At 45.6% G+C, this 15,410-nt stretch overlaps 1 protein-coding gene across 2 annotated transcripts in view; it reads right to left on the reverse strand.

Annotated features, from left to right (window-relative positions):
* LOC144126003 (hemicentin-2-like) overlaps positions 1 to 15,410 on the reverse strand; it is a 204,810-nt gene that overhangs the window by 145,975 nt on the left and 43,425 nt on the right. For both annotated transcript variants that reach the window (XM_077659866.1, XM_077659865.1), the window contains exon 2: positions 4,423 to 4,773. In XM_077659866.1, the coding sequence (XP_077515992.1) occupies positions 4,423 to 4,773 (351 nt within the window). The remainder of the gene's footprint in view (positions 1 to 4,422; positions 4,774 to 15,410) is intronic.

Here is a 15,410-nt window from a genome sequence, read left to right on the forward strand (position 1 = left end):
TCATCAAAGACACGATCCGCACAAATTATTTCGGGCATGAAAAAAGCTTCTAATGTTACGCAGTTGTACAGAAACGAGTGCTAGAGAAAAAAATTATTGTACGCGAAATCAATGCCTACGAATACCACGCTACGTCCACGTTAGACAAGAAAATAAAAATAAAAGCAGAAGACGAAGACGAAGAACAACAGCGACAAGCCCCATTCAAGCGTGACGGAGGACGAAAATCACCTTGCCGCGATGAAAGCGGCGTCGACCGGAAGGGCGCATACGTCGTGATTGTCCTTCAATTGCGATCCATCACGGCGGTGGGTAATCGCGCGTGAAAGATGCTTTATATTCAAGAGACCATCCACGCATGAGAAACCCCGCTGCACAAGACGGAAAAGCAGCCCCTCGACACGACGAAAAGACGAACGAACCTCAGTATCTCCGTTATTGTTTTCAGTTTTCGGACTCCCACATTTCTTCTCCCGCCAGTGCTTCCGTTTCGTTTTTTGCTTCATCTTGTGCTTAAACTCTGTGCTTTCGTTAATACCGCACTTTACATCCCCGCAGACGGAGCTTGAAAGACGACAAAGAAGGAATAAAGGCGATGTCGTGATTGTGCTTCCAAGACAGGAAAGGGAACAAGGGAAGTGATCACTGAGAGGTGATGGAGAGAGCGAGAGTGAGGGAAAAAAGTGAAGCTGAGAAGTTAAGGCCGGAAGAAATGAAAGGAGCTGCGAGGGCATGCAAGAGGATCATGGGATATGAAGAAATGAAGAAGTGAAGAGCGAAGAAGCCACGCGTATTGAACAAAGCTTCCTAGAAAGTAGCCGATGATACCAACGAAATGGGAATGCTTTGTAATGAAGACAGCCAGAAATAAAACCGAACCACATTCAGCTTAACCTAAAGCGTCTGAATACTTCAAAAAAAAAAAACATACTGTTCGGAGAAGGAGTGGAGAAGAGAGAGGAGGAACTTTTGGGTGCTCCATAGAAGAAAATTGGTTCGTAGCGTTCGCACAGGGGGGCTGCTGAACTTATCGAACGCTGACAAATCCCTCCAGCGGAGGGGCGGAGCTGAAGCGTATTAAAATCCGTTTCAATGTTGTATCGTGGCCACACAGCCTAGATGAAGAATTAATCTTTTAATACCGCGAAGACAACACATGGAGCACAGCCGTCGACGAGATAAAAGAGCCCGCCGAACAATGGAACCGAGCTTCGAAATCCCGGAATCACCAAAAAAGCGTGGCTGTGATTCGCCGCCTTTCCATCTTTTTTTTTTCTTTTCCAACTCTCACGGCTTTTATTGCGGTCTCCTTCTTTTCTGTTTGTCGAAAATTTTATGATCTTAGAAGTTTTTGAAAGAGAGATTTTTTCTGATCGATGCAGTTACTGAAGATGTCTGAACTATTTCGTCAAGATACATTGTCAGTAAAGAGATTACCACTTACATTGAATTACCTTGATTGAAGGCTTTCGGAAAGGAAGCCCCTTTTTACTTGGAAGCCTTTTTTTGTTTTGGCGCGGTTGCTACGAAGTAAGCTTCAGCAATCAAGTCCACAGAATAGAGTTTTCCACAGTCATTATTTGCTTACACTTTATAACAATTCTTTGTCATTTGTCTTACACGACTCTTGGTAAGCGTCGAGGCAACAGGCGACGCCTAGAATGTATTTGCTGTGCTTCTTAATATCTGATGAATGCCAAAACAAGATTTTTTTATAGCCAGCGCTTTTAAAGCGAATTGTTTTATAATTCTTCGAACAAAAAAAAACATACGAAAAAACAAAAAGGAAAGAAGAGGAGCTTGTTATATTGCGCGGAACTTTTTCTACCGCGTGGCCACAGATGATAGTTGCTGTAGTCGCCGTGGATTCTATTTATTTATGTATTTAATTTATTTATTTACAATACCCTCAGGGTACAAGTTAATACTACAAACGGGAGGAGAACAACGCAGTCACAGGATACAAACTAAAGTGAAATGCGAAGTATAGAACACAAAAGGCACAAAATGCATTCAATGCGAATCAAAGGCTCCCCTGTTCATTCACTTTCTCTTTCATTGTGCTGGCCGCAGCTCAGGTCCTTCTAGTTACGATGGCAGATGCCGCGGCAAGAACAAAATCTTTTTCTTCCTTTTTGTAACTTATTTTCGGACAATAAACTATCAATGATAATAAAATCGAAGTTAAATGCACAGAAGTCAAGGTATACAAACCAGTTTTTTAAGGAAGGAAAAAATAGGTAGTTTAGAAAAAATGTCAAATACAGTGGTCAAAGAAAGAAGTTATAACAAGGAACAGTCCTGCCGATTTGAACAATAATTACATAATTAAAGATTTATAAAATAGAGCTTTGTAATGCAGTTCAGAAATGATCAGACCCGATTATGCTTATCAGTGATGTGAGAATGTTATTCCTATCTTTGATAGCTTGGAGAAGAAACGAATACGTTAGCTGAAAGTGTTAAAAAAAGTGAAATGTTTGTGTTTTGATAGTGATTACAGCGAAATTAAATTTTCGGTGCCGGTTAAACCTATCGAGAACATAGGGTTGAGTTATGATAGTATCTTTTTATGAAAAAGCTACAGGCTAAATCGTTTTTCATGAGGGCATCATAGCGGTAGGTGCAAGAATGTTTTTTATGTAAATAACACTGGCTCTCTCCTCGTCGGCATAGCTGTCACGCGGGGTGCGGATGTGCCAGAGTTGCGAGCAGACTAGCAGCGGGGGTGAAATGAATAAAGCTACTATTACTACTACAATGCTAATCTTAGCAAAGACCCCCCCCCCCCCCCCCCCCCCCTCCCCCTGTGCGCGTGCTCGTACTCTCCTCCCTCACTACTGTCCTTCGTGGGACGCTGAACGACCGGCTGGCTGACACTACCATGGTATTACTAAGAAATTGCGGAGTTTTACGTGCAGTAAAAACTGGAAAGTACGTGAAGGGAATGACTGACTAAAAGAACAATGAGTGGCTGTCTTATCACTAACATTGTCACTAACATTGTTTTAACATTGTCACCCATCTGATGCGACCTCTGTGATAGCACGTGGTAGGACAGCAGAGAGGCCAGGATTTATATCAGAGACGAATGAGATTCACAGGGCGGGCGAGATATGTGCCAGCGTCTTGCATGTGACGCTGGCAAAGAGAGAACTAGATTTTTTTTATGCTCAGGCGCATGCCAAGCGTAAAGTGGTGGAGGTCAAGGGAGGAAGTGTCTGTGACGTGGCACCGGCTAGTTTTTAGTCGAGCGTATATATTTCATGCGCGCCTCCAGTAGAGCTGATTTGAAATTTAGCTTTCGTTCTATCTCCTTGTGTCACGTCTGCGTCGTTTAACCAACAGCAGTTATGAATTTAGGACCAAGTACGCGTACAATCCTTGGTTAAAAAGTCTTCGGCTAGAGTGCTTGCCTTTGAACCTCATAGTTTGAAGAAGAAGTAGAAGAAGTTACAAGTTTATTCTCAGTTTCTTCACGCAGAAACTAAAGCACCCCGAACAAAAGGTGCTTCCTTGCACCTGACTAGGTTCAGGGTCCCATACATCCTGTACACAAAGGAAACAGCGCGGTACAGATGAAATTGTTTTCTCCACTCAGATATACAAAAATAAAAATGGAAAAATACAACAGTAATACGCACTCGAAGAGTTAAACTTAATTTCTGACGTTGACGACAGTATTAATTAGGAGCACATAGTTGTACATTTTGGTCAGTGTACGCTTGAATACAGCAAGTTATGTGTGCATTACAGTTACGGCAACAGGTTCCTTATTTTTGCCCTGAAGGCTATTTTCCAACGGTTGAGCAGCTTTAATGCCACTCGCTGCTTAGAAGCTACCCGCCGCGGTGGCTCAGTGGTTAGGGCGCTCGACTACTGATCCGGAGTACCCGGGTTCGAACCCGACCGCGGCCGCTGCGTTTTGATGGAGGCAAAACGCTAAGGCGCCCGTGTGCTGTGCGATGTCAGTGCATGTTAAAGATCCCCAGGTGGTCGAAATTATTCCGGAGCCCTCCACTACGGTACCCATTCCTTTCTTCTTTCACTCCCTCCTTTATTCCTTCCCTTACGGCGCGGTTCAGGTGTCCAACGATATATGAGACATATACTGCGCCATTTCCACTTCCCAAAAAAAAACAATTATTATTATTATGCTTAGAAGTGGCATAGCGCAGGAAGGGACGTATTAGGTGTTTTACGACTTCTAAGCAGGCCGTAGTAAACAGGCACTGCTGCCACTACCGGAGCTCTTTGATCTAAGAGCTCTAGACACTATTACTGCTACTAGGATGAGATTAAGAAGTTTGCGGAGGGGGGGGGGGGGTGGCTACAGCTGACACAGGACAGGGATAATATGAGAGATATGAGAGAGGCCCTTGTCCTGCAGTGGGCGTAGCCAGGCTAGTGATGCTGACTCACCGCCGACGACGAGGCGCACGGTGGAGTTCCTCTGCGCGCCCCCGTGGAAGGCCACGGTGCACAGGTAGCTGCCGGAGTCGGACAGCTCGAGGCGCGAGAGGCGCAGCGCGGCCGGCGACCGGGACACCGAGAAGGATGCACGGCCGGCCCAGTGGACGCCGATGGCGTGCTGGCCGTTCCAGATGCCGCGCCGCTGCGTGTCTTCCACCATGTAGAAGGGGCTGCTGCGCTCGGCGCTGGCGTTGGCGGCCGACGCCGGCGCGTACCACAGCACCTTGGCGGGGCTGTCGTCCCGCTCCGAGTCCACGTCGCACGGAAGCCACGTGTCCTGGCCGCGCTCGCCCTTGATCACTGCGTGGCCAGAGAGAGAGAGAGAAGGACGTAGCTTCCTTAAGCACTGCGGGCTTATGCACTGTAACACTCCATTGAATGAGTACCTGAAAGAAGAAATAGACTTTTCAGGACTAAAGTTCCGGGACCTGAAGGCGTTGTTTTCTTCATTTACTCGTATGTTACCAATACACAAAAGGCACTTCATCCCTTACAAAAATTTCTTTACACAGTCTATAGACTGCCCACAGACTTCTGCCTATAAAGCTAATAGACTCTCTGCAGACAAACCCTAAAGAACAGTATCCAGGCAACAAAAATCCTATAGACAGTCTTTAGCAGACTTTTGTCTATGGACAGTCCATAGACTATGAATAGACAAAAGGAAATATATATAGGAAGGCAATAGAGTATATGAGAAGTCTATAGACTGTCAATAGACCATTTTGTAACTGCAAATACAGCATTTTATCAGGACAATCTGCCACTGCAGTACAAAAAATGTATTTTGGGGGAACTTGTTGAATTGTACACTGGACTCTTCTCTTAGTGTCATTTCTAAAGGTGTCATGGTTTTTTTTTTCTAATCTGTGCTGCTTCGTTGCTATCAATGCCAAAGAGACAAAGATTTTTTGAAGCCCTAATGAAACGGCTTTTCTTCTTGGCCCCTTTCACAATGAGTATGTCAGGGTATGACGAACAAATGAATGAATGAATGAATTATCTACTTCTGCGTCGTGTTGCAATAGCTGTTGGTAGTAGTGCCAATGAAAAGAAGAACAATATTGTCGTCAACTTCTAGTTACAGGTGACCTTATTTGCAGCTACATACAAAAAAACAATGCATCAGAACAGCTACCACACATCTAATCTTAGAAACATTTGAACATTCGGTGGAGAAATATGCTGGTTTGGTCCAAGTCGTTCTTAAACTTCGTTAGCTCAGTTTCCCTTTTCAGACATCCGTTCCCCTCCGAAACCACAGTGATGCAATGATGCTGCTACTTCTCAAGAAGTCAAAAAGTGCGCACTTCTCCCGGCGCCTGTGAGTTTTGCTGACCTCTTGGATGAGCATGATAACTGCTCTCGGGTGGCTAAGAGGACATCTCGGCGGCATTTTTTTTTTTGAAATTTAGTTTTTGGCCTAAGGAAATGGCGGACTATCTGTCTCACATCTCGGCGGACACCTGAACCGCGCTTTTTTATTTCTATTTTTTTCTAGTAATGTGACTTGCAACGACTGCGCCCACAGTCCTAATTTACAACTGAGTAATTTCGTCTGCATCCCATGTCAATCCTGCGCCTGCAAAAACAGCTAGCGTTAGAAACGCAGCTCCAAGTGCCACTCATTGTGGCCAACAAACTTCTAGAAATTAGACTCAAATAAAAAGGCGATTTAGAAACTAATTCTTAGTCCTCACGGGTTTGACTCAGTGGCCAAATGCGTCAGTCAAGCTACCTACTGCGGTCGGATCTACGTGATCTCGAATAGAGCTGAGGGCGCTTTAGAATTTTTTTCATCTGTTTCGTCTTCAGTTTCATCGTGACTCCGGTAAGATGTTCGACTGAGATTTTCGAAAAGCGTAGCTAATTGCTTTGCATGCTTCAACTACTCGAGGAGATCGCGCCGGCAGGCGATTTATATGGTTTGATCGATGAACCGAGTTTCTCGATGGAAACCACATCATCAAAAAAACTATTCCCAGTGGGTCGTAGCAATACTGCGCTTGCTTTTTTTGTCAGCGCCCCCCCCCCCCCCTTTCTTCTCGAGAGAAAAAAAAAGGAAAAGTACGTTGCAATATTAACCACTCACACGGAAAATTCAGCAGCGAAAAGTATGCACTCTAGAACAGCGACAACGCAAGCAAAAACCGCATCGTTTTCTCCCAACCACCGAAGAAACGGACTGACCTGCTGGGGAGTAAGAAAGAGCCCGCCGCTTGTTATCCCGCGGCAAAAACACGGGCACTCTCGTGTCGAAATAATCGACGCCAAAGACAACACAGGGACGACGAGCCCCCCGCTATGCTCCAAGGCGCACTGCTCTCTCACGCCGAGCTGCAGAGTAAACAAGAGGCCGCCGTCAGCACGCGCCGCCTCTTTCACCCTTGCATTCCCTACTTCCTTTTTTTTTCTTTTTCTCCACATCTTCGAGGCGGCACCCTTATAACCTTCTCAGCGGCCCCCAATTTCTGCGCCTCTCGATTTGCCTGGCCGGCGAGAACTCGCAGAACCACTTCACGCCTCCTCGTAAAGGAAAAGCGCTAACAGCAACAATGGCAGCAGCAGCAGCAGTCAGAGAACGAACGGCAAAAAGAAATTCGAAAGCGCAGCGCCAACTATACACAGTTAGTCTCCGGAGGCGCGCGCTCCATGCCTCCAAGAGTTTCCCGCGCCAGGAGTGCATCTCATTTGCCAAGAAGCGCGCAAGCCCTTTACGCGAACTCCACGTGCCGCGAATCGAGACGCGCAAAAGGAAGACTGCGCCGGGGCGTGAGAAAACGAAGAGGGTTATTGTTTTTATAATTTGCCGCGCAAACGGGGAGACGTTTCAATCCAATCAGCGCGGCCGAGGCGGCAAGGACTTTTTACTTTTCGCCTCAGAACTGCTCTCAGACGCACAATGACTGAACTATAGAGGCTCTGTGTTTCTGCATATTATTCTCCGCCTCTATTCCTCCTCCGCGTAAGCAGTAGAGCAGCGGAGCGTACGCGGAATGACGCAGTGGGAGAAGAGTCGAAACAAAACTCTCGTTTTGTGCAGAATACCGTAGCAATTTAAAACGCGCACTCGCGGGATGAGAAACTCGCGTTATTCCGCAGAAGTGTTTTCCTCTCGTGTTTATAGCAGTGTGCGAGTGCAAGAAAAATAAAAGGCAAAGTTTTGCTGCGTTAAGACCCTGAAATGTAAGCGCAGCTTGCATTCTAGTTTTTTTTTTCATCTTTACTTGTGCTGAACATTTGCGCTCATCTGTATTATAAGCCGGTAAAACACCCAATACCAGGTGCTCCGAATGTTTCCTTCCCCGGTGCTCCTATTTTTGACCTTTTCATTTGTTTTTTTAGTAAAAACACAACAGTTGGAGTGCGGGTTGCGTGGGGCTCCACGTGCGACCTAAAAAAAGTAGACCTCTGTTCGTATTCGCAGCAAACTATGAATACTTAACAAAGAAAACTTTTGCAGTTTTCACAATCATCGATCTGTTACTCTTGCAGTGTCTACCATTAATTTCTTGGTGTCCGCTACAAAGATAACGAGAGATAGCACTTGAGTATGTGTGCCGTCTACCTATGGTTGTCTATGTTTTCGCTATAAGCTTTTGCGAAATCATTTTCCACCAACTCGGCCGAAACAAAGTTTTAATGCAGATAAGAAGACCGGTGCAACAGCATACGGCTGACATTCGCGAACTGAAAAACTACGAAGGTACTTACCGGCCGCTGTCGGAATAGTGTTAATGATAAGTGCAATAAATCGTGATTGTAAGATTTTTACTATTAGGTAACTGTTTTTTTTTATCCTGACTTTCGTGTCATTTAGAAGGATGAGATACAATTCGTTCTTGCATTGAGCCATTTTCGGTTATATTGAAGCGAATTATGTGCACACTTAAGATCTCTTTCTTTGTTTATTTTATTCATAATTACATGCGCTTCACCACACACGTTTTTAAACAGCGAACGCTTGTTCAATCCGGCCTAAAGCGCCTTTTGGTCAAATGTTAAGACTTGCATACGAAAATGTATCTTGGGTATAATTTCTTGAAAGGAATATAAAAAGCTTTTCTTTAAAAATTCCATTTCCAGCACAACTGCGTCATTTACCGCGCTTTAACTAACATTAAACATTGTATGGTACAATTTCCTTGGTTGAGTTGGCATTAAGCAAGACACTGATGTCAGTTCCAGCTTTAAGAACTCCAAGCTCAGCTATTGCGCTTCAACGATAGCTTTCGTTACAACTCTCCGTGAACTCACTTTGTTGGCTTGGTCGTTCTCCCACACTATGTCGCACAAATGATTGACGTCAGCGCAAGAGGAACCGCTCCCGTCAGCCAACTTTAAAGGCTGAGCCATCAGCAGCATCTGGCACGTGGGAATGGCTGGCAGCTAGCTCGGGGTCGTCGCTTTGGTAGTCATGATAATCCAGCGTACCATATAAAAAGTGGCCCACCGCGCACCGTTACAACACGAAGAGCTTCGTTTTTCGCATTTGCATCGCGTCAAATAATAACACCCACAGGCAGTCATAATTTCACCATTGTTGTTTTTTGGCTGCTGCTTCTGGTTAAGTGAACGCTTAAGACAATAAAAGCGAAATTGGCATCTGCGATATGTAACACATTTAGTATCGCCCCTCTCATATTATCACTTCCTCTTTAAAACATTTATGGCTGGCTACCCGCCTTACCTGCAACGTATTTTTGGATTGCTCTCCCTCTGCTGGCAAGCTCATGCATGTAACCAGAACGTCCCGTGTCCTATTTCCCGTAGCCCCCTCCCCCTTTTTTCACTCTCTCCCTCTTTTTCGCGTCTGCATAAGTAGGCAATCCGAGGGCATTCATCCAGACCCGCTCGCATTCACAGTTCAGCGACAACGCCTTGGCGCTGTGTTGAGACGCACCGTCTGAGTGCAACTTTTGGGGGGAGCAGCTTCTGTCCCGGACGCTTGGCTTCGTTATGACTCCTCCTGCCTTCCCACTCGCACTCATTCGCACCAGGCTGCTGGCTAGCTACCAACATGTGTCTCACTATTTTGTGTGCACCACTGTCGTGTCGACATCGTTAGCCAAAAAATGGGCTTAAAATGCGAGAATTTTTACCTAATGTCAGAGACTTGACGACGGAAGGAAACGGGGGCGTCCAGACCGCCCTGCTTCAATGGCGCACTGCAGCAGACACCGGAGAGTAATAATAATAATAATTGGTTTTGGGGGAAAGGAAATGGCGCAGTATCTGTCTCATATATCGTTGGACACCTGAACCGCGCAGTAAGGGAAGGGATAAAGGAGGGAGAGAAAGAAGAAAGGAAGAGAGAGGTGCTGTAGTGGAGGGCTCCGGAATAATTTCGACCCCCTGGGTATCTTTAACGTGCACTGACATCGCACAGCACACGGGCGCCTTAGCGTTTTTCCTCCATAAAAACGCAGCCGCCGCGGTCGGGTTCGAACCCGGGAACTCCGGATCAGTAGTCGAGCGCCCTAACCACTGAGCCACCGCGGCGGGGCAACACCGGAGAGGCTGCTTTCAGTTTCTCCATTTCAGTTTCTCCATAAAACAACAAAAAACGAAACACGTTGAAAAGAGCCCAGATCTGCCGCGGTGACCCAGCGGTTGGGGCGCTCGGCTACTTATCCGTTGTACCGGGGTTCGAACCCGACCACGGCGGCCTCTTTTCAAAGGAGGCGAAACGGAAAGGCGTCCGTGCGCTGTGCGATGTTAGTGCACGTTAAAGATCCCCAGGTGGTCGAAATTATTCCGGAGCCTTCCACTACAGCACCTCTCTTCTTAAGCAACGGAAATGCGCTAAAAAGAAGACACGGGCGAGGAGAGCACAAGGACGGGCGCATACTCGCGACCGACTTTATTCAGAAACACACATTTATATCTTTATAATAATAATAATAATAATAATAATTGGTTTTGGGGGAAAGGAAATGGCGCAGTATCTGTCTCATATATCATTGGACACCTGAACCGCACCATTAGGGAAGGGATAAAGGAGGGAGTGAAAGAAGAAAGGAAGAGAGAAGTGCCGTAGTGGAGGGCTCCGGAATAATTTCGACCACCTGGGGATCTTTAACGTGCAATGACATCGCACAGCACACGGGGGCCTTAGCGTTTTTCCTAAGGCCCCCGTGTGCTGTGCGATGTCAGTGCACGTTAAAGATCCCCAGGTGGTCGAAATTCTTCATCGACAGTTCAGGGGATAAGTGCGTAAACGATATGCCAATAAAATTGTATAGAAAAGAAAAAAGGTTGCTTGCATATGCGCCTTACACAATTATTTGGCGTTCATAATGCTAAAAATGTGTGTTTTTTTCTGAATAAAGTCAGTGGAGAATATGCGCCCGTCCTTGTGCACTTCTCGTCCGTGTCTTCTTCTTAGCGCATTTCTCTTGCTTAAGTATGTACGACCGACTCGTCCATCAATGTGCACTCTTATACCTTTTTCTTCCTTTCCTTATTTCACTCTCTCCTTCATCCCTTCCTTTGTGGAACGATTCAGGTGTCCGCCGAGATGTGAGACAGATACTGTGTCATTCCCTTTCCCCAAAAACCAATTTAAAAAATCCCTTTAGCTTATGACCCCACCTCTGCTCGGTCATCGGCACCGCTGGAAAGGTGCGGGTCAAAGCGCTGTTCAAATCAGCGCCACTGAAAACGTAGCCGAAACACTTGCCACACCTCGTGGCTATCTTGTGCATTTCTGCATCAACTGCGCGCTGCATTCGTCTGTTGTCAATACGCGCGGTGTACCATAAGGTCTCCGGTGCGAGCGAGGCCACAAGGGACAATCGCAGATCAATTTCGACCGGCCTCGTTTTCTATGGTCTACGGTGAAATCAAGTCGGGCGGCGGTGTTACACAACATCGGCCAAATCGAAAAGCAGCCTAAAATCGAACTTGCTGTCGCCCGCTAGCCAGTGCTAAAACATCTGGCGCGTGCACCGCGGGGACCAGTTGTTACGTGCATGAGAACGACTTCTTCAGCCAGGCATTACTATCCAGTACGAGGAAAATGAAAGACAACTGCATTTCCCTCTAATAACTGACGAGGAAAAAATACTTTCCTCACCATGACGAAAGTATCTGAATTTTCACTCTTGCGCACAACATTGCAGAACAAAAACACAGAGAAATTCACCTACAAAAGTTGATAATTATAGCTTTTTCTTTTCATCTTCATGTGTGCATATCGTGGCTGAACACTGTTTTCAAGTCCTCAATTGTTTTCGTTCATTTATGTCCTAAGAATGGTTCACGTAAACAAAATTTTAATGAGCTCATGTTTGCAAAGGAAGCAAACGAAAACACGCGCTTACCGGAGCTCGGATAAAACAGAGACGCGTTCATCTTTTAACAATTTCCTGCGTTCATTTCACTTGGCTAGCCTCAAATGGCGTCACGTGGCTTTCCGCGATAGGCTTCAAATATATATGCCAGCAGTGACCGAAAGCCCTGGCAAACAAGTAGCACGTACGTTTCGAGACGTCGAGATCGAAGGGTACAAGCAACAAGCGGTAGCAGCGAATAGGACACAGAATAGTGGATATTGAAAGAAGAAAAATTAGAGCTCCTAACAGCCGACTAGCTTCTACACAGCAGGGATAAGCACAAAGTGGCCCACAGTTGGAGGGCTGTCCCCCCACAGCCACACACTGCGTGGCAGTTTTAAATATTAGCATTAAAAACTTCAACTTACAAAAGAAAGTGATAAAATTCGCCCATTGGCTTCAAATGTTATCTCACTGCAAGCACAACAGGTAATTAGGTGTAGCTGTGAATTCCCTTTTCGTCAGAGCTGTCGCTTTCACATTAATCTTTCATCTTTTTTTCGTGGCTCCACGCGGATAATTCTTTGCCGTTTCAGGTGCCGCTCGCCATTTCTCATCACAAATTTTATTTTGCCATCTAAAATTAATTCACGCCTCAGAAAAGACAATTAGAATGGTTTGTAAAGAAAAACTTCAACAGAAATTGCTGTACGCACATGTACAAAGCATCGTACAAAATGTCACAGCTGTTGGAAATTGCAACAGCGAGGAATAACAGTGTATAATCAGTATTTGACGAATCAAAGAAACCATACTGTTTATTTCGCAGAGGCGCATGAATCCATAAACGCCGAAAAAGAAGATAATGTTACCGATGTCAAAACCTGCTTGCATGAAGCTGGCAGAATACACGCTACCAGGCTTACACTTTTATATACTATACATTATTTGCTGTGTTTTCTAGATGACTTACAAAGGCACCCCGCTTGGGACATAGAGTTCTAAATTCGCCTGATGAAAAGATATCACTGTTATCTCTTGCACAACTCCAGAGAAACATCTGATTTAGAAATGTGCATAGTTTTGTACAATGCGCTTTAAAAGGTTATATGTGCTACAGCTGGTAAACTCGTGGGCCAGTCAGTATGGCGTTGATCCAGAGGTTGGCGCATCAAATGCAGTGGCTCTGCTAGTTGCGCACGATGATTTTTTTTATTTCAGTTTCAGATGGCTGCTAAAGGACCATTTAGCACTGGCTAAAATGCAAGAAAAGCTTTCTTGGGAGATGTTGGATGGGGCAGGTTTGTGTCCGTCTCTGAGCAATTCAAGCTTGAAAACTAACCGGCCATGCCGGTGGACCTTCCGGTTTTAAAACGGCTGAGCCATGCCAGTTTGGCATTACTAGACTACGGAGGCGCAATTATCACTGCCCAAGTTACTTCAAGAGCCGAATAAATGGCTGTGTCACATGTCGACGAACGAATTGTGCACGAATGTCGACGCGGTATGCAAGCAGCAGAAAATATCCTCATGCACATACCTCACAATTAGTGCCCTTTCGTGCGAAGTAGGAATTGTCAGGGGTTATTCAGAACGATTTACAGAGGGCATTCGGAGTCCTTACTCAGGAAAGCGCTGTTATTAATAAAGTGAACAGGATTTGATTTGGCCATAAGGTTATGCTGTGCTTTTGCGGAATCATTGCGACGGGAAAATCAATTCTCACCTGGACTAAATTTGAGCCCAAGAATAAGTCAACCTTTTGTGCGAAATGTCATTCTCTTACATTCATGTAGTTGGCCGGACACTTAAGACTCGTATCATAAAAACTCAGAGATTAGCCCGTGCCTAAGCTAACGTCACCAGTTACTTTGTGCAAGGACACGGGGAACCGCTGTGGCCAGTGAGGTGATAGTCAACGCTCTTACCTCTGAACTGCTGGGGCATAAAACACAAGCCAGATTTCGTATTATAAGCCTGGACACTTAGTACGCATACGTAAAACACATTGGTTGGTGGTATTCGCGTCAATTCGGTAGCGAGACTTGCAGCCGGAACCAAACGAAGCGAGCGAAAGCGAATTACCGCTGCAACTCTTGCCCTGACGTCGCCCACTCTGGCAGCGCCTTCCGTGCCACTATTTTCGAGGTGCTTTAATGGAAACGACGAAGGAGGAACCTCCTACGTCGCCCAATAGCGCCGGCGCCTTTGTCCGCCAGAACCTGAGCACACCTGACAAGGCAGGGCGGAGCCGCCTATATCAGGTGTTCCGCTTCCCCAAGCTCCTCTTCTTCCTCCGCTGTTTTTTCTACTGCCAGTCAACGTCAATGAAGTCGTGTAGCGGCAGCCTGGCCTTGACGGCTGACCGCGCCGGGCACTTACCTCGATTGCATGCATGAGTGAACGCTGATGATGATAAAGGGCAGCAATTATACGCGCCGCGAGAAATGCGCAGTCGCCGACCCGACGCGGTCGGTGCGTGTCAGCCTCTAGCCGACATCCCCCTTTCCGCATAGGACACCACCCAAAAAGAGATGTCATTACATACACCCGCCCGCTCCCGTTTTCTCGCCCAAGCTAAGGCGGGGTCGCGCCCGGCGAATAGCGTTGGTTAGAAAATGTCCTGCGTTAGGACGACAGCTTAGTGTCAAGCTTTTCTACTTGCCTCAAAAGCACATCACCCGCTAAGAGACGCATTCTTCTCTGCCACTAGTCATCCTTGTCGCCAACGCTACTGTTACCGGAATGGAGTGCACTTTCCCAAAATCTCATTAGCTTCATGTACTCTGTGCTCTCTGTCAGTAGCCTACACACACAAAAAAAATCCCAACGCATACATCTTTGTCATTTTTTGCCCCCTTTGATCAAGGTCCCGTTCATTTGGAATCTGCTATCTTATTGAACTACTTGTGATCTGTGGTGCATTTCAAATTCCCCAACCAAATTCATTTTTTTGACGAAGATTGTGAATAACTCACGATCCTTTGCCAAAGCCTGGAATTCCCTTCAGGCCTTTTAATGGTACACCCCAGGTTTTCATTCTAAATGTTTTGTTGCGTCGTCCTAACTTTCTCTTCAAGCTTTCTCGAAAGCCTTAATGTTTCGGCAGCATAAAATTTCTCTGTCATTACACAGTTGGCAAAATAATTTTTTTTTCTAGAAATATTGATTGGCCCCTTTTCATCCCTCAATAGCACTGGTAGTTAACTCCAACTCATATTATTCCCGCGGATGATTATTTTCTCATGATTCCAATCCTCAAGGATAATTCGGTCGAATAAGTGCGCATAACACACCACAGCCTTTTGCTTTCTCTCCCCCTTTCTTGTAGCTCTTGCATCATACAAAAAAAAGAACATGAGAAAAAAGTGAACCACACTGATGATCTATAAAACGGGTTTTCTTTCTTACACTAATGCGATAGTTCTCAGGAAATGGAGCCCATTTTTCTGCAGGATAATTCTAGAACACAAGTTTTGCCTATTCAGTTGAAAACCTGTTTTTTTCAGGCACCATTTGCCCAACTTTAAAGGCATTACTTAGTATTGTTTCCCAAATTTCCTGGCATCAGTCCGAAGAATATATGAAGCTTTTACACCTATATAAGTAAGAGAATTTTAACAATCTTCAGACCTTGAATGTTCCATGTTCACATATTTC

The sequence above is a fragment of the Amblyomma americanum genome, chromosome 3, assembly GCF_052857255.1.
Source record: "Amblyomma americanum isolate KBUSLIRL-KWMA chromosome 3, ASM5285725v1, whole genome shotgun sequence".
Taxonomy (NCBI): Eukaryota; Metazoa; Arthropoda; class Arachnida; order Ixodida; family Ixodidae; genus Amblyomma; species Amblyomma americanum.